Raw genomic sequence first — 19,894 nt, 5'->3', positions numbered from 1 at the left:
TCTTGTCCTTTCCTTTGTCTTGAGTTTTTCTAGGGTGAGGGTGCCTGTTCTGTGATCTGTGTGTAGCTGAAACTGATGTTGATCTGTACCAAGTTTGTCCTGCGTGTTGTGTGAATCATCTTCAATGAAGGTTTCAACATTGAACTTCATCTTCAAGAAACCTCTACCCTTCCAGGAAAAATGCCCCCGTTATATCAGGCACACCAACACAGTTACAACCAATGTGTTCATATAAATTCAATATGAAGTAAATAATAGCAGGATGTCTGGAAATAGTTTGGTGAAATAATGATTTTCTGGATGTAGTACCTCGTTCTCCTGTCATTGTGGTTAATTTGTGTAGAATAAACAAAATTAAGAAAGAAACAAAACTGATTCACACAAGCGTTTATTCATACTTAAAAGAGAAACTAAAACTAGGCAATGGTCTACTGATATTGTAGGACGGGAATTGAGAGCAGTGAGAAGATTTTTTTTTTCTATATGAACAGTACATAATTATGCAGGGTTCGCAACTAAGCAGAAAATGTAGACCATTGATTTTCATATTTGTTCAAATTTTTTTTGATGAATTGAAAAATTGAACTTTGCCTCTGTATTTCTTTTAGGCTACAGTAAATCCTTATCATACCGCCACGTTTGTGGCATTGAACAAATGGATTTATTGTAAAATTATTATAATTCCTTGCTCATCTTTACAATGGCGATAAGCAGGCTTTGTGGGGTATGGGAAGGTTTTATGATACTATTGCTATTTTGATTTTACCAGCAACATAAATGCGTACCTTTATTATGTCTGAAAACCATAGTGAAATACAGAATATCTTTATATATTTTTATTTTTTGTATCAAAAGTATAAAAAATTATATAAAATACATTACTGTACAAAATGACACATCTTCTACTTGAAACACTTTTGTCAAATATTTACAATATTTTACAGTAACAACATTTCAGTTAACAACCGATTATGGCTAAGACATTAAATAAACAGAAATAAAAAATAAATAAATTCGAGAACCCAAATAGTGTGTGTCAAAATTACACTAAATCTTAAAGGAATTGCTTGCCACTTTTTGTCTAAAATGTTCAATATTTCCAATTTCCTTGCTTTTTGGAAAGGAATATCGATTGTATGAAATCCACTGGAGACTGAATCATTGAATGTTTCAAGATCCCCAATTAACATTCGTGTCGTGGATCACAATTCAAGTTGAAAGTCATTACAATGCAATATAAGGGAGGTAACTCGGTAGTTATCAACAATAATTTAGTGTTTTGGAGTGATTGATATCCCTTGACTATCAATGATTTATGTTGTATTGCTTTCCTGAATTTCGGTTAAGCCAAATTACTGTGCATGATTTTATAACAATATCAACAATTTTTGTACACTAGTGCTTTCTCCGTCTTCTTACAAGTTTGCGTCTCAGTGTCTTGAATGGTGATTTCACTTTCTTTCTCATCAATGAGAAATGCTTCCACTGACAATTACGCATGCTCCCACAAAGCGTTTCCTCTCTCAGCAATGGACAGGGAGCACCCCCATGTTTGGGTAGTATTGTCGCTTCCCTTGATCGCATTTTGTTTCCAAATCCACACGTCTGACTGCAGCCGCTCCATTCAGACCATTCGGACACCTGACAGTCTACTCGTTCTCTATAGGCTGTTTGGGGGGGGGGGGGGGGGGGTGAAATAGAAAGAAAAAAGTTGATCCAATTGTAACAATTTATAACTAAAGATGATGATTATAGCGCTGTTTGCTACCAAATGCTTCTTAAGAACACTTGATACAGAGAGCATAATTATATATGATGAGGGAAAAGGATATTTGTTTATAATAACAAGTTTTTAGCTGTATATTTTTGGGGGGCTAACAAAGAAACCATTATAACTTGGGTAAAATGGAATTTAGAATGAGGACGTTAATGTCGTTTGGCATAAGAATAAGATGAGAGAGATGTGGTTGTAAAATCGATACCTCTCCTTTGTACGTTGTGCTTGTTTTGTTTTTTTGTTTTTTGTTTGTTTTGGGTGTGTATGTGTTGTTTGTTTTTTTTTTGTTTTGTTTTTTAAATTTATTATTAATTTTTTTTAAAAATGAATATTCTCCATGTATGTGCTATATATATGGTCTTGAAGTGGTATGCTTATAGTCTAGGTAGCCTTGAGGGCACGGTTTCAATGTACAATATATATTTCACTGTTATTTTTCTAATTTGAGTGTGGTAAGATGGATTTCTTGTTAATAAATTGTTAAAGAACGGGGGGACGCTAGCCTGTTTTTTTTTTAAAGATAGTTTCTTTAGAATAGATAATGCTTTATTGAGAGCCGAATATTTATGTTTTGAATAAAAATAGTTGGCTGCAATATCTTTTAAAGTAAGAACGTAAATTTGATGATTACCTTCAAGTCTATCCTTCGTTGATATTCTTGCTTCATTTGAATCAGTGTCGTCATTGAGATATTGATCTTGCAGTTTAGTCATCTGTCTCTCACTTGTAGACATTGATCTGGCCTCAAGTTTTCCCAAAGATTGCATTGGTTTTCCTGGTTCTCTTTTTGTATTTGTTTCAGCTAATGGCAGATTTCTCATTCCATCGTTTTGTTTGTTATGTTGTCTGCTCTTCATTGAAAATGTTACGTCTGTTTTGACAATGTCGTCCACGCCTTCCTTCCGGGGTTTAGATATCAATGAAAAAAGATTGTTTCCATTACTGTTGTGGCTGTTGGTGGCTACTGAATGTGAATCTGATGTTTTGTTTTCCTTTGAAGCGGAAACAGTTTTGCCAGAAATATGGCTTCCTTCAATATTTTTCAAAATGGCTTCCATTTCAGTTGCTTTCTGACTTGTAGTTCCAACGTTCACATTTTGTTTGGCAACCTGAATGATTTTCTTGTGCACTTTTCTAAGTCTGTATTCAGATATCATTTCGAATTCGACATGGGCCAGCCTTGGAAGAACCTGAAAATGAGCACAGATAAAAGCTTTTTAGAGAAATAATCGTTGAAATACCAAGTCGTTTACGTACTTTGATTTTAAACATATTTTTTAATAAGAAGCAAAAGAGTCAGTGGATATGGCAAATTATAGACGCTACCGAATATTTCTTATGTTTGAATATCCGTAAATAGCAGCTACTGAGTGTGCGTATACTAGCCTGATAAGCAGCGATGCCTGCTGTATAAAACATGTAAACATAGTTATTTAATCTGAAAATTGAAACCAAACAGAGAGTATTTGAGTTAAAGGGGAACTGAATTTTTTATTGTTTCTTTTTCACAACTTTTAAAGATTCAAAACCCTGATTACCTGCGTATGTAAAGGCCGTTCAATCACATATTATTATCTTACGTGTCAGTAAGAAAGAAAATAAAAAAAAAGGGGGGGGGGCTTGACTAAATGTAATATTACACTGAGATATGAACGACCAAAATTTATTATTTGACTATTTCCATTTACACAAACAATTTAGATTATGACCATTTTTACATAAAACAGTTTTATAAACCTGGAAATAGTTTTCGCTACTTTCAATTTGAAGTTTTTATCATTTCAACAATTCAAACATGGTCTCAAAATAAAAAATTAAAATAAAACAAGCAAAAATTACAATAAAGAAATTTGTCAACTGTGCTGAAGTCTGCTTCCTTTTTTAAAAAAAAAGCGATGATATTGATAAAGAGGTGAAGGAATTATATTGGGTAAGGTAGCTACATGGCTGGCACAGTAATATTGACAATGGAAGAAGGAACCTGTATTGAAGTTTAGATTAACTCGACTCCTCTAACCTTGACTCCCAACTCCACAATGCTTTAAAAAAACACCTGAGAGAGACTAGCTTGCTGATGCAATAAATTCATTGAATTGAGACACAACATAATCAGATACCAGGCTATTCCCTTCCCATCACCAACTTTAAAATCCTTACTGAGGAAAGTTAATAAAGCGCTTAAAGAAAAGGAGTAAAAGCTTAAAAGTTATTGGAGCTGATGAAAGAATAAAAAAGCTTACGGAATAAAGAAAAAAAAATAATAAAATGAAACATTAAAAGGCGTAGCAGACTGTTTGCCAAATGAAACATGCACACGGGAGGCCACCCATAGACGAGATCCAGCCTGAAGGCATTGAGAGAGATTGTGCGGATGAATCTGCCATGAGCTAAAAAGGATGGATTTTTAGAAGCTGACCGAACATTGAAAAATGTAATGTAATATTACATTGAAAGAGGAGGGGATTAGTAGAGGCAAATATGAGAATAGTGTAACAGTAACAGCAGGGAAGGGGGTGCAAGATTAATTTGAACGGCCCCTAATCGTTTATACATAAGTCAGTTTTTCCTCACAGCGATCTCAATTTTTATGGAACTCAATTCACATATGAGACTCACATAAAGGCTCGCACTTTTACCGTTCAAAGGGTGTTTGTATTTCGTCTGAATCTATGATTAAAGCTGGAACTGAATTTTATCCAGCAAACCTTCGCCTGGGGTGCAATAGAACATGGAAATAAAGAACAGTCACGTAATTTAGAAAAAAATAGTTCTTTATGTCAGTTGTTCGTTATTTAAAGTGCAATACTGTAGTATGAAGGGCGGAGGAATATGACATATATAAATGCATTCGTTATTTCCAACTATTCGTTTCAAGCATGTTCATTATAAGTATGTTCCACTGTATAAGTGCAAGGACAATCGGCATCGGTTTTAAAGGTCCTGACATTTGAATGTGGAATGTCCGGTCTCATTGCCGTGAGACTCTTCGTCTTTATTTATATATGTTTATAAATCAATAAAATTTAGACACTAAAAATGACTAAATTTTTTTCATCCCGAATTTACATAGCGTCACAGCAGGCAAGTTATAACTAATTCAAGAAGGCATTTGTTTAATGTATCGGAATTAACAATTAATATGAATGCAAATGCAATCGAGGAAAAATAGTTGAGTTAATTTCATACATTAATAAAATGATAAAAAAATACATTATTTTCCCTGTATCCGCTCTTGTGGGAAAACGAGTCTTAAGAGGATTTTCCGAGATTCCTCAGGCGTCAGCTGCAAAGTGAATAGAGGCTATTGTTTTAGTTTTTAACGGTTTTACGGCGTGTACATCACATTAAGGTCATATTAGCGACAGTAAAAAGGAAGAAAATGGGATAGTAAAACATCCAAGAATAAGGCAGCCAAAATGGAATTGGTTCAAATAGGGAAATGATGTAGATTCCAAGAGCACACTATCAAAGTTCTTAGTTTGAGATCTCCTAAAAGTCTCAAATTTACATGAGCACAGGTCCCTACTAAGAGGAATACACTCAAATATTAACAAATCATATATAATCTCTTGTTCTGTAAAAGGCAAAGATGCTGAAAACGGAACTCAAAATTTGGGTCTTCCGATTGTTAAGGTATCTACTCTATCATTAATTGTATGAAATTAGCCTTATTTTTGAATGAAATCTTGTTACTGATGTATTGTATACTGACCTCGTACTCTGGGTAGAAAAAGGAGCTGGCTGGGTGATTAGGAGAAGACGATGTGATGGCAGAAATGGGTTCCTGTGGGTCGTTAGCCCAGTTTGGAGATGTGAAAGTCAGACCTTGATCAGTTCCAGCATCGAAAGGTCGAAGGTCACGGAAATAGCTTTTTCGCCACCGACCACGGTAACAGAGCTCTGCTGAATCAAGTCCAATGAACCAGTCTGGACTTGGGACGATCTTCATCATGAACGAGACCTGCAGGAAATTTAGGATTTTATAAATTTTTTTTCTTTGTATTTGTTTGTTTTTTACTTCGCTTCCTCGTGGGGTTTTTTTTCTTGTTTTTTTTCCCCAGGTCATTGTCATATTTTCAGTAATAATCTATTCCAGTACTAATCTATCAGTGCTTTCTTCATTAAAAAAAAGTATATATATATGTATATCGTCATTGATAAAAATTACCAGTCGGAAAGTACCGAATGAGTCAAAAGTATTTTCCCCAGACGATCCAAATCCAATTAAAGTGAATACCTGAAATTCACAACTTTATCCCGATTATTTGTAAATAAACTCAATTAACCCGTAAACTTTCTAAATCACGATTGATTAAATAGCACTTATTTTGATAGTTCCGTGTCTATCGACTTATCCGGAGTTAACAATAAAGGGTTATTCACAAAACACATGCGTCAACAATCATCCCGGTTCTTGCTTAGGTTACCTAGATCAATCGCTTCTTATTTTTACCTTATCGAAATGCATCGCGCATGTCATTGACATCGATTGTTGAGCCTGTGTAAATATACATGACCCTTGCAAGTGTAATGGAATAGGTTAACGTCTGTGAGTCTTCGTCATTACATTACTATTGGTTAAAGGTTAGCTTGGGAGAGAACAACAAATATTGTCACGATACCCATCATAATAATATTCAGTAATGTCATCCATCTATATCTATCTAGCTAACGATCTATGTCCATCTACCTGTCTATATATCTATCCATTTATTTATCTATCCATCTATATCTATCTAACTAACGATCTGGGTCCATCTACCTGTCTATATCTATCCATCTATTTATCTATCCATCTATATCTATCTAACTAACGATCTGGGTCCATCTACCTGTCTATATCTATCCATCTATTTATCTATCCATCTATATCTATCTAACTAACGATCTGGGTCCATCTACCTGTCTATATCTATCCATCTATTTATCTATCCATTATATCTATCTAACTAACGATCTGGGTCCATCTACCTGTCTATATCTATCCATCTATTTATTATCCATCTATATCTATCTAACTAACGATCTGGGTCCATCTACCTGTCTATATCTATCCATCTATTTATCGATCCATCTATATCTATCTAACTAACGATCTGGGTACATCTACCTGTCTATATCTATCCATCTATTTATCTATCCATCTATATCTATCTAACTAACGATCTGGGTCCATCTACCTGTCTACATCCATCTATTTATCTATCCATCTATATCTATCTAACTAACGATCTTTATCCATCTACCTGTCTACATCCATCTACATGTCTATATCCATCCATCTATCTATCTATCTGTCTGTCTATCTATCTATCTATCTATCTATCTATCTATCTATCTATATCTATCTATCTTATTTTATCTGTCTTTCTATCTATCTATATCTATCTCTCTATCTACACGAAAAAGCCATCGTTCGATATAACTCTGTTTATTTGTCTACATATCACTGTAATCTATCGCTACGTTCTTTTCATTGAATCTATCCATATACACACACACACACACACACACATATATATATATATATATATATATATATATATATATATATATATATATATATATATATATATATATATATAATCGATTAGTGTGGGTGTCTTTTATACGAGAAAAAATAATAACTAAAATTAAAAGACTATTCTAGATCATGATTTACCGATCCTGAATTATAATAATAGCTCCTTTAAGTTAAAGTTCAGTGTCAGCTTCTTACGATATGTTACAAACTTTAGTTTTTAAGACGGGGATTGTGTTGGTTTTTTGGGGGTTTTTCTTTTGTTCCTTCTCATAATTTCTATTCAGGCCATCGACAAATCTGTAATATTGACTTTAAAAACTAAAATAAAATTTAATTTAATTAATGAAAAAAACCACTTCCATCGTTCACATTGGTAAAAGAGAACACGCCACCTACACCTCATCTCAAAATACTACTTGCTATCAGCCTCACACTGCTTTGTTCGATGCTCATTTGCATATTTGTATCTGTTAAACTATTGCTTATAATATCAATTAACAATATCGTAATAACAAAATCTATGAAAATCCTTATAGTCTTTTAGCATAATTTGAGTGGATTGTTACTCACTCATAGGCCTTTTTTTCATCAATCACGCACCGCCCACAGTCATGCTGCTAACTATAATATTATCATCCATTTAATCGAATTTATCAAACTCGTATCACTTTTTATAAAGTTTCAAAATATGTTTTAAAAGAATCAAATGTGTGTAGAATTAACAATGAAAACAGACAATGGCATGAAATGTATTTTAATAATTCGGAAGTTTTTCATTTTTCGGATATTTGTAAATTTTCGCGCTACAAGATGTAAGCTGAAAGACAAATTGCCAACCCTTACCTTCGAATGTCTACCATCTAAAGAGACGACAGTCGACGTTTGCCCCACGCTTGTCTCTATGGTCGGAGCAACAAAAGCATCTAGAACACCATTGTATCCTTGGGAAAGTTCCAGGTCGAAGAACTCTGCATTCTCTTTCTCGGCAAATTTTTGAACAGCAATACTTGCGTTACCACCATCTTTCCACATTCTATAGTTGTTTCCGTGACTACGACCTGAAATGAGAATAATTTGACTATACACACATAGTATAGATGTGTCATTTATGTGACACGTATCACCGGTTTCACATTTCCCAACGCTATATATGCGGATAAGTAGTCTTTCTGGTATGTCACTCGCTTCGGATCGAAATATCCTTGGTTCGAATGCCGCTTTGAGTTGCGCATAGTTGAGCGCTTAGAAAAGGCTCTTTACCCACATTCTTCGTTAGTACTCGGGTACACATTGAGTACTAACATCGTTGTCTCTGTCGCAAAAAATTGTAATATCATCTAACAGGCGTCATGTCTCGTCCTACAAGTTAAGTCTCGTATTGGCTAGCTATCCCATGTAAAGCGCTTTTAGCAAATTTACTGAATAATGTGCTAAAATAATGCTCGTGTTTTTCTTTTCTTTCCTTTATTTCTTTATTATAAAAAAAAATTGCGATGCTTGTTTAATTTCTCAGTCCTTCGGAAGCCTTTTGAAATTCGATTTCCATTTCATTCATGACTACACAAATTCTTGTCGAGCTTCTTGTCTGAGCGTAACTCATTTTAAATTATGATGGTGTTTGTAAGAGTAAAGTATGTTACCTAATGATAGGATAGAAACTATTTTTGTCACCTATTTGACCAGAAACCACACAAAGTGTCGCGTGCCTGGTGTAATCGTTGATGCTACATAAAAGGGCATAAAGCTTACACAATTGCCGGGCTATACAACAATAATATCAACACGGTTATTTAATTTCTAGAGATTCTATCTCCAAATGCATCGACCAATAATTGATCTGTTCAGTGACATCGACGTTTTACATCTTTAAAACTGATTGTTTTAGTCATTTTAAAAAAATTGAGCTTTTTTATATAGCGCAATATCCTCTAAACGTGCTGAAAGCACTTTACATGGGGTCCCTGGCCAACAGCAACACTTAACATGTAGGACGAGACATGACGCCTGTTAGGCGATATTACAATTTTTTTGGGACAGGGACAACGCTGTTGACGGCCAGGTACTCATTTTACACCTGAGCACGATGAGAAAATGTGAGTTAAAAGCCTTTTCCAAGGACTCAACTATGTTAGTTTATCTGGGGCTCGAACCCAGGATCTTCCGATCCGAAAGCGAGTGTCATACCACAAGACCACATAGCCGCACAATTTAACTACATATTTGTCACGATCAGATCATTTTGGGGTTGTGTCTACGGACTATGAAAAAAACAACCATTTTCGTTGATGTATGAAGTGTCATTTCAGGAAATTATCCATGTCGACATGCCTAAATCTACGTGATTTCAATTGACGTACGCAACATTGTTAACAAGGTGAGAGCCCAGCGCAGTTTTCACTTATGAAAGGATCCACTACTGAAAGCGAGATATCAACAGGATACTCGCACATGAACAATACGTCATCAGAAACACTTGACGTCAAAGATGAGATAAACAGTCCAAGAGTTTAACTATTATTAAGCCGAGATCGGAAGAACGACCGAATTATTATGTGCTCAGTATTCTTCTGTACTGTGAACAAACAAAAACATTTTAAAGATTTTATTTTCTTTGTTTTTTTCTTCTTTTTTGTTTTTGTTTTTGTTTTTTCTTTTTTTTTCTTCTTTTTTTTTTTTGGACAAAATAATGGTCACTTTAACCGATATTCGAAGAATGTTTTCTAGTCAAAATTTTAAGAATGTTTTTATTTTTTCAAAGCCAGGCTGTATTGTGATATCAGAAGTTAACAGTCGCCTTGGACTCCTTGGTGGACTACTACTACTACTATTATTATTATTATCATTATTATTATTATTATTATTATTATTATTATTATTATTATTATACTACTACTACTACTACTACTACTACTACTACTACTACTACTACTACTACTACTACTACTACTACCACTACTACTACTACTACTATTACTACTACTACTACTACTATTACTGCAACAACAACAACTACTACTACTTCTTCATACTACGCCGCTACTACTACTACTACTACTACTACTACTACTACTACTACTACTACTACTACTACTACTACTACTACTACTACTACTACAACTACTACTACTACTTCTACTACTACGCCGTTAATCATCAACAATGCAGAATTGTAAGGCCTATTATGTCTCGCTTAGGGGAAAATGAACAAAAATAATATTACAACAAAATAGAAATGTAGGACTGGTTTTATGTGCTGATGTCGGAGTTTTTGTTTGAAGATTGCCGAGCATATCGGTGACTGACAACTTGAGTATGGAGGATTAGCACGAAGACATGGAATGTGAACAGGAATATTAGTCATCAAATCTTTGTCCATGTTACACGTTGACACCATAGATATGCACTACAGCTGATGACAGTCGGCGATGCAACGGTAACAGGGTTTATTCGATCTGGCGATAGACGACTTGGCGGAAGACCGAATTGTAGCAACTAAGTTATCAATGTCCGCTTAGCGATATGAAAACGGGAATAAACTCCGGTTCCATAGTGAGGGACTGAGTTTTATTAATTACAGTTACAAAGGATAACAGGGTTCATTCGATCTGGTGAAAGTAAGGCGACTTGACAATAGAGTGACGTCTTGTTGAATTGGAGCAACTAAGTTCTCAATGTCCGTTTAGCGATATGAAAACGGGAATAAACTCTGGATCGATGTTCTTTATGATAGCGAAGGACTCGTTTTTTATGGATGATGTAAGTTGCAGAATGCACAGTTTTTACCGTGCAATAATGAAGCCTAAAGCCTAAAAGCGTAAAGTATAGTATATAATTTGTCTTGACACAATCTATTTTGTTTCAATTCTTTTTTACATGATCGATCGTTATTTTGATGAAGGGGGAAATCCGAAACGTTATCAATCACCTGTTTTATGTCAATTATTGAAATTTGATATTTCTTCGCATTAGTTTTTTTTTTTTTTAAACCTAGATAAAAGAACCTAAGCTCCAGGTATTGCAGTTTTAATTGATTGTATTTGTTTGTTTTTGTTTTGTTTTTTTTGTTTTTTTTCGTTTTTTTTTTTCGTTTTTTTTTTTTTTTTTTTTTTTTTTTTTTTTGTCTTTTGTTTAAAACAAAGGGGGTGGGGAGTGTTGACTGAAGACGGATTTTGGAAGCTGTTATAGTCATTGCTGCTGAGTACATTTCAAAGAGCAACACTTACGTTGTGCGGATATACTATACAGTTGTTGTTTTTTATGGCGAATGATCGTAACTATTTCAATGTTTAGCTTTGCATATCAACTGTTAGGTTTGTTCTCGCAGTTTAACTTCTAATGAAAGCTTGAGAAATGGCATGTTAAGAGCTTTTCTCACTATTGAGTGTTAGGGTTACCACCATGATTTAAACTTACAACGTCTCAATCGTTGACGACAGGTCACTAATCACAAGCGATAATATCTGTAATGCCATTATATCACGAAACCTATCCATCACCACTTTGGCCATGATACGTACGTGTAATGTATTCAATATAAAACAATAGATTATCTACTACCTGCTGTCAAAATGTCCGTCGGCCTTGGACCAAGCGTCGAGATCAAGTTCAGCCCCTTTGTACATCATTTCCTACACATACCAAAGAAATTCCTTTAACTTTTTGTTTCCTCGTTAGCCAAAGCAACATTGATTCTAAGTATTGTGCATACAGTACATTCATATACATCCATGTCAAAGTATGTAAAATCAAGAACAACAGTGTATCCGTCATTATTCAAATATCCTGTCACGGAAGTGGCAGGGGAGGGGTTGTCTTACAACTACTACTACTACCACTACTACTACTACTACTACTACTACTACTACTACTACTACTACTACTACTACTACTACTACTACTTCTACTACTTCGAGGGTGGGTCAAAAAGTAATGGGACTGTTTATTACTTTAAAACAAATTGAATCAATACCATACCTATACCATCATACCTCAAATTAAAGCTTGGCATGAACCAAGTATAATGTTACTTCTCAACTCTCTCGATGGCCTCAATCCACTTTTTTTTTGTAAGGCCATGTGTTCTGTCCTCGTAAAACTGAAATTTCAGCCAACTTTTCATAACTGTCTCGGCTTCTTCGTCATCTTCAAAGCGATGTCCTCTCATTGTCTCCTTCAGTGAACCAAAAAGATGGAAGTCTGAAAGTGTCAAGTCTGATGAATACAGAGGGCGAGACAGCGTTGTCCATCGATTACCTCCCTTTTCCTTACACTTGTAAGTGGAAAGAAATTTTCATGAAGAAACAGTAATCGTTCCATCTCCAAATCCGGTCTAACTCGACGAATTCTTGCTTTAAGTCGCTTCAATGTCTATGTGAAATGCTTTCTCGTCAAGAGAAGTTCTTCTATGAGATCCGATCAATGCTTCTATTCTGTCTTTATTTGATTCACTGAGTTGACACTGCTTGGACGCAACCATCACAAGGTTTGTCAGATAAAGACATGGTTGTGGGGTTTCCAGGTTTGGTGTTGGATAGCATCTCATTTTCTTCTAAATGACCAGATACACGTTCAACCCACCTAAAAACACTGCCTCTACAAAAAAAAGTCCCTTTTTATAGTTATCCTAGGCAGTTAAAAATGTTACTCGAGGTTTCTTCTTCGAAAACAAGAAATTCTATTACTACTATTACTACTACTACTACTACTACTACTACTACTACTACTACTATTACTACTACTACTACTACTACTACTACTACTACTACTACTACTACTACTATTACTACGTTACTTATATCGTTTCGACTTTTCTTTTTCTACTTTTACTCTTTTCATATAATTTATGTAATTGTTGGCTTCTTCTAAGTCTTTCTGAACATCGTCCGTAAAGCGTTAATCAAGTAAAATCGAATGATTGCTTTTTCGCGATTTTGCTCGTTCATATTTACCTGCAGCCGGCTTGCTACCTGTCGGCTTTTGGCGAATAAAGGAAAACGCGAAACTGGTGACGAAACTTTCGTGATTCCAATGTGCTCCGTATGGAATAATCGTAATTGGCTCACACTATTTTTGTGTGTGTTAAATCGGTTTTATTACCGGACATACCAATCTTACGGATTTAATTTAGAAATTTATTCTAGTCAAAAAGGGAATAACAAGCAATTATTAGCGTCCGGACCACTCTACCAAAATCCAGGCGGTTTCCAAACCTTTATTTTGGGACAACTTTTCCTTTAATCAAGAACAATAATATTCTTCATATCTGCGTAATCCCGCGACATAATATCACGAAACAACAAATGTTTACCTCATTGAAAGAGAAGTATTTTCTAACTGGTTTCTTTTTGTTTGTCAATATTTTATGTGTTGGCTTGTGAGTCATCTAGTTTGGCTTCGAGCCAAATTCTTATTGTAAATATTGCTCGTTTTGAATTTCACATTATCAACAAGTATCAGGTACGTATCTTGGGACAGGAGCCAGAATTCAAAGCCAGGTAATGGATGAAGGCCGGAAATGATCGGAAGCGATGCCATCGACGTCATAGGAATATCGAGAAAGTCAATCTTAAAATCTGGTTCACTTGTGTTGCGAGTTGTAAACAAAACTTGAGCTTGAATTTTTTTTAAAAAATATAACGCAATGCCCACAGCATATTAACAGTTTACACTTGGGTGCGGGACTCAAACCAAACAACTACAAGCGAATGCCATACTACATGTTAAATGTTGCTGTTGACCAGGGACCCCTTGTAAAGCGCTTTGAGCACGTTAAATGGATATTGCGCTATATAAAAGCTCATTTATTATTATTACAAGACCACGTGGAACAAAATATAATGCCACAATATTGATGGTATTGTGTCGGTGAGATCCATATAATTAGGACTGGTAGAAATTATCCCAATATAAAAAAACATGTTGGGGGAGGTGGGGGAGTTTTTATTTGTTCATTTTTATTTTGGTCATTTTTTTGTTGTATTTTGTTTTGTTTTCGTTTTGTTTTGGTTATGTTTTTACAAAGTACAATCACACCCCTCATTAGCAACGTTTCATTTTCATTTTCAAAACAATTTTTATTCGCGCATAGGACCGAATTGAGACTGACACGAATTAGAAGCGAATACAACTGTACTACATAAGCCGATGAGTACTGAGAATTTTTAAATATTACAACGTATTGCTTGTCTGTCGCAATAAACGTTATAGATAGTATCCCATACATTAAACGCAAAGCTTATTAGAATGATTTAAATAATATAATAATTGGTGAAATACGAGCGACCTAATACAACCATAGTCACGTTAGTCGTGATCTTTTATTATGATATTTTTGTGTACAATTTATTTTATGGAGCGATATGACCTTAACACCTGTTTACTCTTTTAGTTTTTCTTTCTTTGTTTTTCACGAGTCTAAAGACGTGCCATACAACAAAGGTTATGTAAGCACATAGACCATTATATTATACGCTTTCTCTCTTAGATGTTTTACACTTCCGATCCTTTTCGTACATTGCGAAATTACGCGCGCGAGGGGGGGGGGGGGGGTTGATTTAATCATTTGGCAAGCGATAGAAAAGCTGTTGATATGATGACGACGACGGCGACGATGATGACGATGATGATGATGATGATGATTATGATGATAGTAGTAGTCTTAGTAGTAGTAGTAGTAGTAGTAGTAGTAGTAGTAGTAGTAGTAGTAGTAGTAGAAGTAGTAGTAGTAGTAGTAGTAGTAGTCGTAGTAGTAGTAGTAGTAGTAGTAGTAGTAGTAGTAGTAGTAGTAGTAGTAGTAGTAGTAGTAGTAGTAGTAGCGTATGGCTACACCTCCAAATTGTGTTTGTCGATCCATGATGTCAGATCATCTCCGGCTTCAAAGAATGTTTCGTACCCCCCTTCTAATTTTGTTACTGGGCATTGCAGGACCAGATGATCGATGGTTTGACGTGCCCCTTTGCAGTATTGGCAGATTGGTGAGTCAATGAGTCTCCATCGATAGAGGCTTTCTTTGTTGCGACCGTGGTTGGTTCTAAGTCGGTTATGATGATGATGATGATGATGATGATGATGATGATGATGATGATGATGATGATGATGATGATGATGATAATGAAAATGGATCCAGAATGTGTGCGCTCCAAAAAAAATTCTTTAAGATGGCAAAGTTGAACTCTTTTTCAGGGTTAATCAGCTGTTGTTGGATAATGGTTATAGTATAAACTGGAGCCTTTGTTTTAGGGGCACCATATGTAGCCACAAGATGTCTGAGTGCCAACGAAAGTGAGATGTGGCAGTCACATCATCAGACTACGTCACAAAGACACATACGCAACTCTTTGACATTAGGCAGTGCGGTAATGATCGTATGATTTTTTATTTAAAAGGGAGTATTTGTCAGACTTTTTTTTTAATTTTAGGTGGTTCATGGCACCAAATCAACCGATAGAGCCCAGCCACTGTTAATGGGCATCATTATCTACAAGGTGTAGGTAATATAAGGAGTGAAATATAAATAGTTTCCTTAACACCACAAACTGAAATTTCTAATTTTCTTGGTGATTTGACTTTCCATTTATCTTTTTGGCATGATATTATATTAACTTCTAGAAAAAAAAAACTTGAGCTTTTATATAGCGCAATGTCCACTAAACGTGCTCAAAGCGCTTTACAAGGGGTCCCTGGCCAACAGCAACACATAACATGTAGTTGTAGAACGAGACGTGACGCCTGTCAGGCGATATTACAATTTTTTGGGACAGAGACAACGCTGTTAACGGCCAGGTACTCATTTTACACCTGAGTACGGTGAGAGAATGTGAGTAAAGAGCCTTCTCCAAGGATTCAACTATGCGCCGAGCGAGGCTCGAACCCAGGACCTTCCGATCCGAAAGCGAGTGTCATACCACTAGACCACATAGCCGCATTCTACTACCATTTAAAAAACAAAGGGGGGGGGGCACAAATAGCTCATAATCTAATCGATATAACGAAATTGACGTCATTCGGATCTCTCTTATTGTTTTTAGACAGTTATTATAATTATTAGTTCTCACTAAATTCTATACATCAGATTAAAAAGTTTAAGGTTTCATAATATGGTTTTGTGTGCTAGTACGTTATATTCGGCTGGCAGATGTTGTGAGAATTTGATATAAGCGCATAGCATCAATAGGCACATTATTCTGGCGCGCAAAATACTTAATTCCAGGCCTGAACGTAGAGCATATGAAATCAGACTCAAATCAGTCATGTGATAGTTTTGCATGCTACCGGTTACATCACCTGGTACTCGCCCAATGGCACAATCACCTGCGTGCGGTTCAACATCAAAGGATGCACAGATCACAGTACTTGACACAATCAAACTCCCTCTCTCTCTCTCTCTCTCTCTCTCTCTCTCTCTCTCTCTCTCTCTCTCTCTCTCTCTCTTTCTCTCATGCACACTCACATTCGTAAATGTCTTTACTTAGACGTCTTGTACAACCCACTGCATTGTACCTGAACCCACAAACGCGCAGGATAAGCATTTCCTCGTAATTTATTTTTTATTTGAAGCCTTAAATACAACAACATGTTATAAACAGCAAAGTTTTAAATGTATCCAGATTAATGACTGGAGGGAGAAATTATTGTTTGATAGGAATTCTGTGGCGCCAATTAACAAGAAATGTGTTGAATTAATGGCGGGGGGTCCCAAAAGCACAGTTGGTAGAGCACTCGCTTCGCACACAAAGGGACCAGGATCGAACCCGGGTGCAGTCGATATTTTTTCTGACCCCTCCCACCCCCCACCTGTTCACCTCCCAGTAGTGATTAGGAAGCATGCGCTAAGTACTTTGTGATCGACTCGCTTCCTATTATTATTGTCTTTTTCGAGCTATAAAAACCGGGACAAACTCCTGGACGAAGGACGACTATTTGAATAAATGGTTTCATTGGAGAGAACGATGCTTTGTTTTAGATTATTTGTAATATATCTCAGCGTTGTCTTTATGTTTTATTCTGACATTATACTGGAATGACATAGTGGGTGAACAAACCGTGAAAAAAAAAAAAAGACTTTCTTATAAAACTAATTGCCTCACAACAATTTGTCACGAATAAGCCACTGGTTACTAGCATTTTCACAAAAGTAGATGCTAAATAATTCTTTTTAGCCTCCTACATATTCTAATATATTATAATAGAACAATTCGGTTCCACTTTTTTTAAATAGCGCATATATGCAGTTTACTTAAACTGAACTTTAAAATGTACTCAATTTTATATCAAGAAATATGGAACCAAATTTTCACTCCATTCAGTCTAGGTCGTCCGTTTGAAGTCCTTTTTATATTAGCACTGATTCTATGGAAGATAAGTCAATCGTCTCAGAACTGATAAGTTTGGAGTTTTGATATATTATAGAAGTCAATGTATTTTTCTATTTCCTAAGTTCTAGCATTGTTCCTAAAAGTGCAAGTTTCTACATAAGTAAAGCCTAATTCATATATTGCAATTTGTAAAACATTTTAACCAATTTTGCTGATACGGCGCTTCTCCGGAAACCAGCAATTTTGATGTCTTCTTACAAAATACTGGAAAAAAATAGAGCCTCATGTTTGACTTAAGGTCATTTTAACCATCGATATTTGAATATTTTTTTTTAATTCTCAAAAAGTATAACAAAAAGTGTTTTGTCAGTACATAGCTATTTAATTAACTGTACAGACCTGCTCACCATTACGAAAATTTCGTAGTACTACGAGTTCAGGGCTCCAACCTGAGAACAATATAAAGATCTTTATTTCAATAAAACTTCTTGAAACGACGTTCTGGTGTTAGAGATTAAGGCACTATTTTAACGTTTGAAAGACAATGTGGTAATTTTTAAAGGTAGTTATGACATCTATTATGTTTTTACTGATCATAGAGACTACGAAATTTTCAAATTTAAAGTAGGTAGGCAGGTCTGCCACTGTGGTTATTAAATTGAGCTTTATATAGCGCAATATCCACTAAATGTGCTCAAAGCGCTTTACAAGGGGTCCCTGGTCAACAGCAACATTTAACATGTAGGACGGGACATGCCGCCTGTTAGGCGATATTACAATTTTTCGGACAAAGACAACGCTGTTAACGGCCAGGTACTCAATTTACACCTGAGTACGGTGAGAGAAAGTGAGTAAAGAGCCTTTTCCAAGGACTCAACTATGCGCCGAGAGCGAGGCTCGAACCCAGGACCTTCCGATCCGAAAGCGAGTGTCTTACCTATACCACAGTACCACATATCCCTTACCTATCAACTGGGACCAATGGGCTGGTGGACGGTATGTAGGAAACATCTTTGGAAATGTCTCCTTGTCCCAGGTAGTGTGAACGGTCATTTGATACCTGACCAACGATCGAGGACGACATGTCATGTGATTCCGTTTTGTCCGTCGAGATCTCCGTTTTCCGGCATCAACACAAGAAATAACCACTAACAGACACAACACTATGACAACAGCCGTTTTTGTTAGAGCCATTTTGTTACGATGTATTTGTTTACGTTTAACTCAAGTTCCAAAATTTAGTATTTATGAGATTCAAGATATTAATCTGGCACTTGAAAAAAATTAATATATATTCACAAAGTCGTCACAAGCACTAACAGTAATGTCCATGCACGTATTCTTTGTATATTCTAAACTGAATGTTGAATACTTAAAGGAAAATGTTAGATGGTGTATTAATATACTAAGATTAAGAATTTTATGTAAAATATTATAATAAAAATTAGATTAAAGACTGGTTTCAAATTGAACTCCTTTGCCGATTACGCTAGGCTAGGCTTCGCAATGAATTTATATCTAGACCAGCTTATTGTTATTAAAAGTTCTTAGAATGTTTTCTATCCTTATTATCCTAACAATTTGAAGCATTAGTTTTCGTTTTCCGACCCTTTTATAAAGGCCCGAATGTGACGTAGGTACCACAAAGCAGGTGATTGTGGTTGGCTTACATTGTTTGAAGTGGTGAGGATGGGGAGTGTAAAGACATGAAGGGGGGGGGGGGGGGTGAAAACAGAATCGGAAATCGGAGACAATAAACGAAAGAAAGTATGCTTCTGCGGTTTTAAAAGAGTCTAGTTTTGAGGTTTGAATGACGTAAGAAATCAAGTTTTATTGGTGGTATGGGGTTAAGCAAAACAATCACCATTTCTACCCACCAGATAATTTGTACCAACATACAAAAAATGTGTTACCTTACACGTTAATAGTCTGCGTGAGAGAATTTCTGAGAATTAATCACTCAACTGACTGGTGGTCTATAAACAATTTAAAAAGAGACGAGGGGTGTCAACTTCATTCATTCTATAGATAGTATGCGCTTGGCTGAGAAGCTCACAACATTGTCATCCAGAAATATAACGGAACAACACACAAAACTGTGTAACCATGAACTTTTGTAGTCTGGTTAATACAGTTTATTGACAATTACTCATAAACACGGATGGCAAAAAACGATAACAAAGACAAGAGTGACGTCATCTTCATTCTATCCATACCATTTTATTATGTTAAGAGAAAGATCTGTACAAGTGTGTGTGTGTGTGTGTGAAACGGTGCCAG

The 19,894-nt window shown here is 35.6% G+C and overlaps 1 protein-coding gene across 1 annotated transcript; it reads right to left on the bottom strand.

The window, feature by feature from the left end:
- Positions 1-372: 372 nt before the first annotated feature.
- On the bottom strand, positions 373-19,244 carry LOC144966263 (uncharacterized). Its single transcript, XM_078902470.1, has 5 exons — positions 18,580-19,244; positions 8,145-8,359; positions 5,490-5,738; positions 2,409-2,967; positions 373-1,667 (listed from the first exon to the last, which is right to left on the bottom strand). Exons 1-5 carry the CDS (start codon positions 18,806-18,808, stop codon positions 1,396-1,398), a joined length of 1,524 nt encoding a protein of 507 aa, XP_078758596.1. The 5' UTR covers positions 18,809-19,244; the 3' UTR covers positions 373-1,395.
- Between the last annotated feature and the right edge of the window lie 650 nt (positions 19,245-19,894).

This window comes from Berghia stephanieae, chromosome 2 (genome assembly GCF_034508935.2).
Source record: "Berghia stephanieae isolate SIO BIC M18660-M18661 chromosome 2, UCSD_Bste_1.3, whole genome shotgun sequence".
In the NCBI taxonomy this organism is placed as follows: domain Eukaryota; kingdom Metazoa; phylum Mollusca; class Gastropoda; order Nudibranchia; family Aeolidiidae; genus Berghia; species Berghia stephanieae.
The sequence above is the reverse complement of the archived record's forward strand: the minus strand, read 5'-3'. Positions and strand labels throughout refer to the sequence as shown.

What these genes read in the sequence shown, in the direction of transcription:
- LOC144966263 (XM_078902470.1), bottom strand. Translation starts at nt 18,808, where the DNA reads ATGGCTCTAACAAAAACGGCTGTTGTCATAGTGTTGTGTCTGTTAGTG. An exon ending in CCATTGGTCCCAGTTGATAG is followed by an intron (nt 8,360 to 18,579) that starts GTAAGGGATATG and finishes TTCTCATTTCAG; the next exon opens with GTCGTAGTCACGGAAACAAC. An exon ending in TTTTCTACCCAGAGTACGAG is followed by an intron (nt 2,968 to 5,489) that starts GTCAGTATACAA and finishes GCTCATTTTCAG; the next exon opens with GTTCTTCCAAGGCTGGCCCA.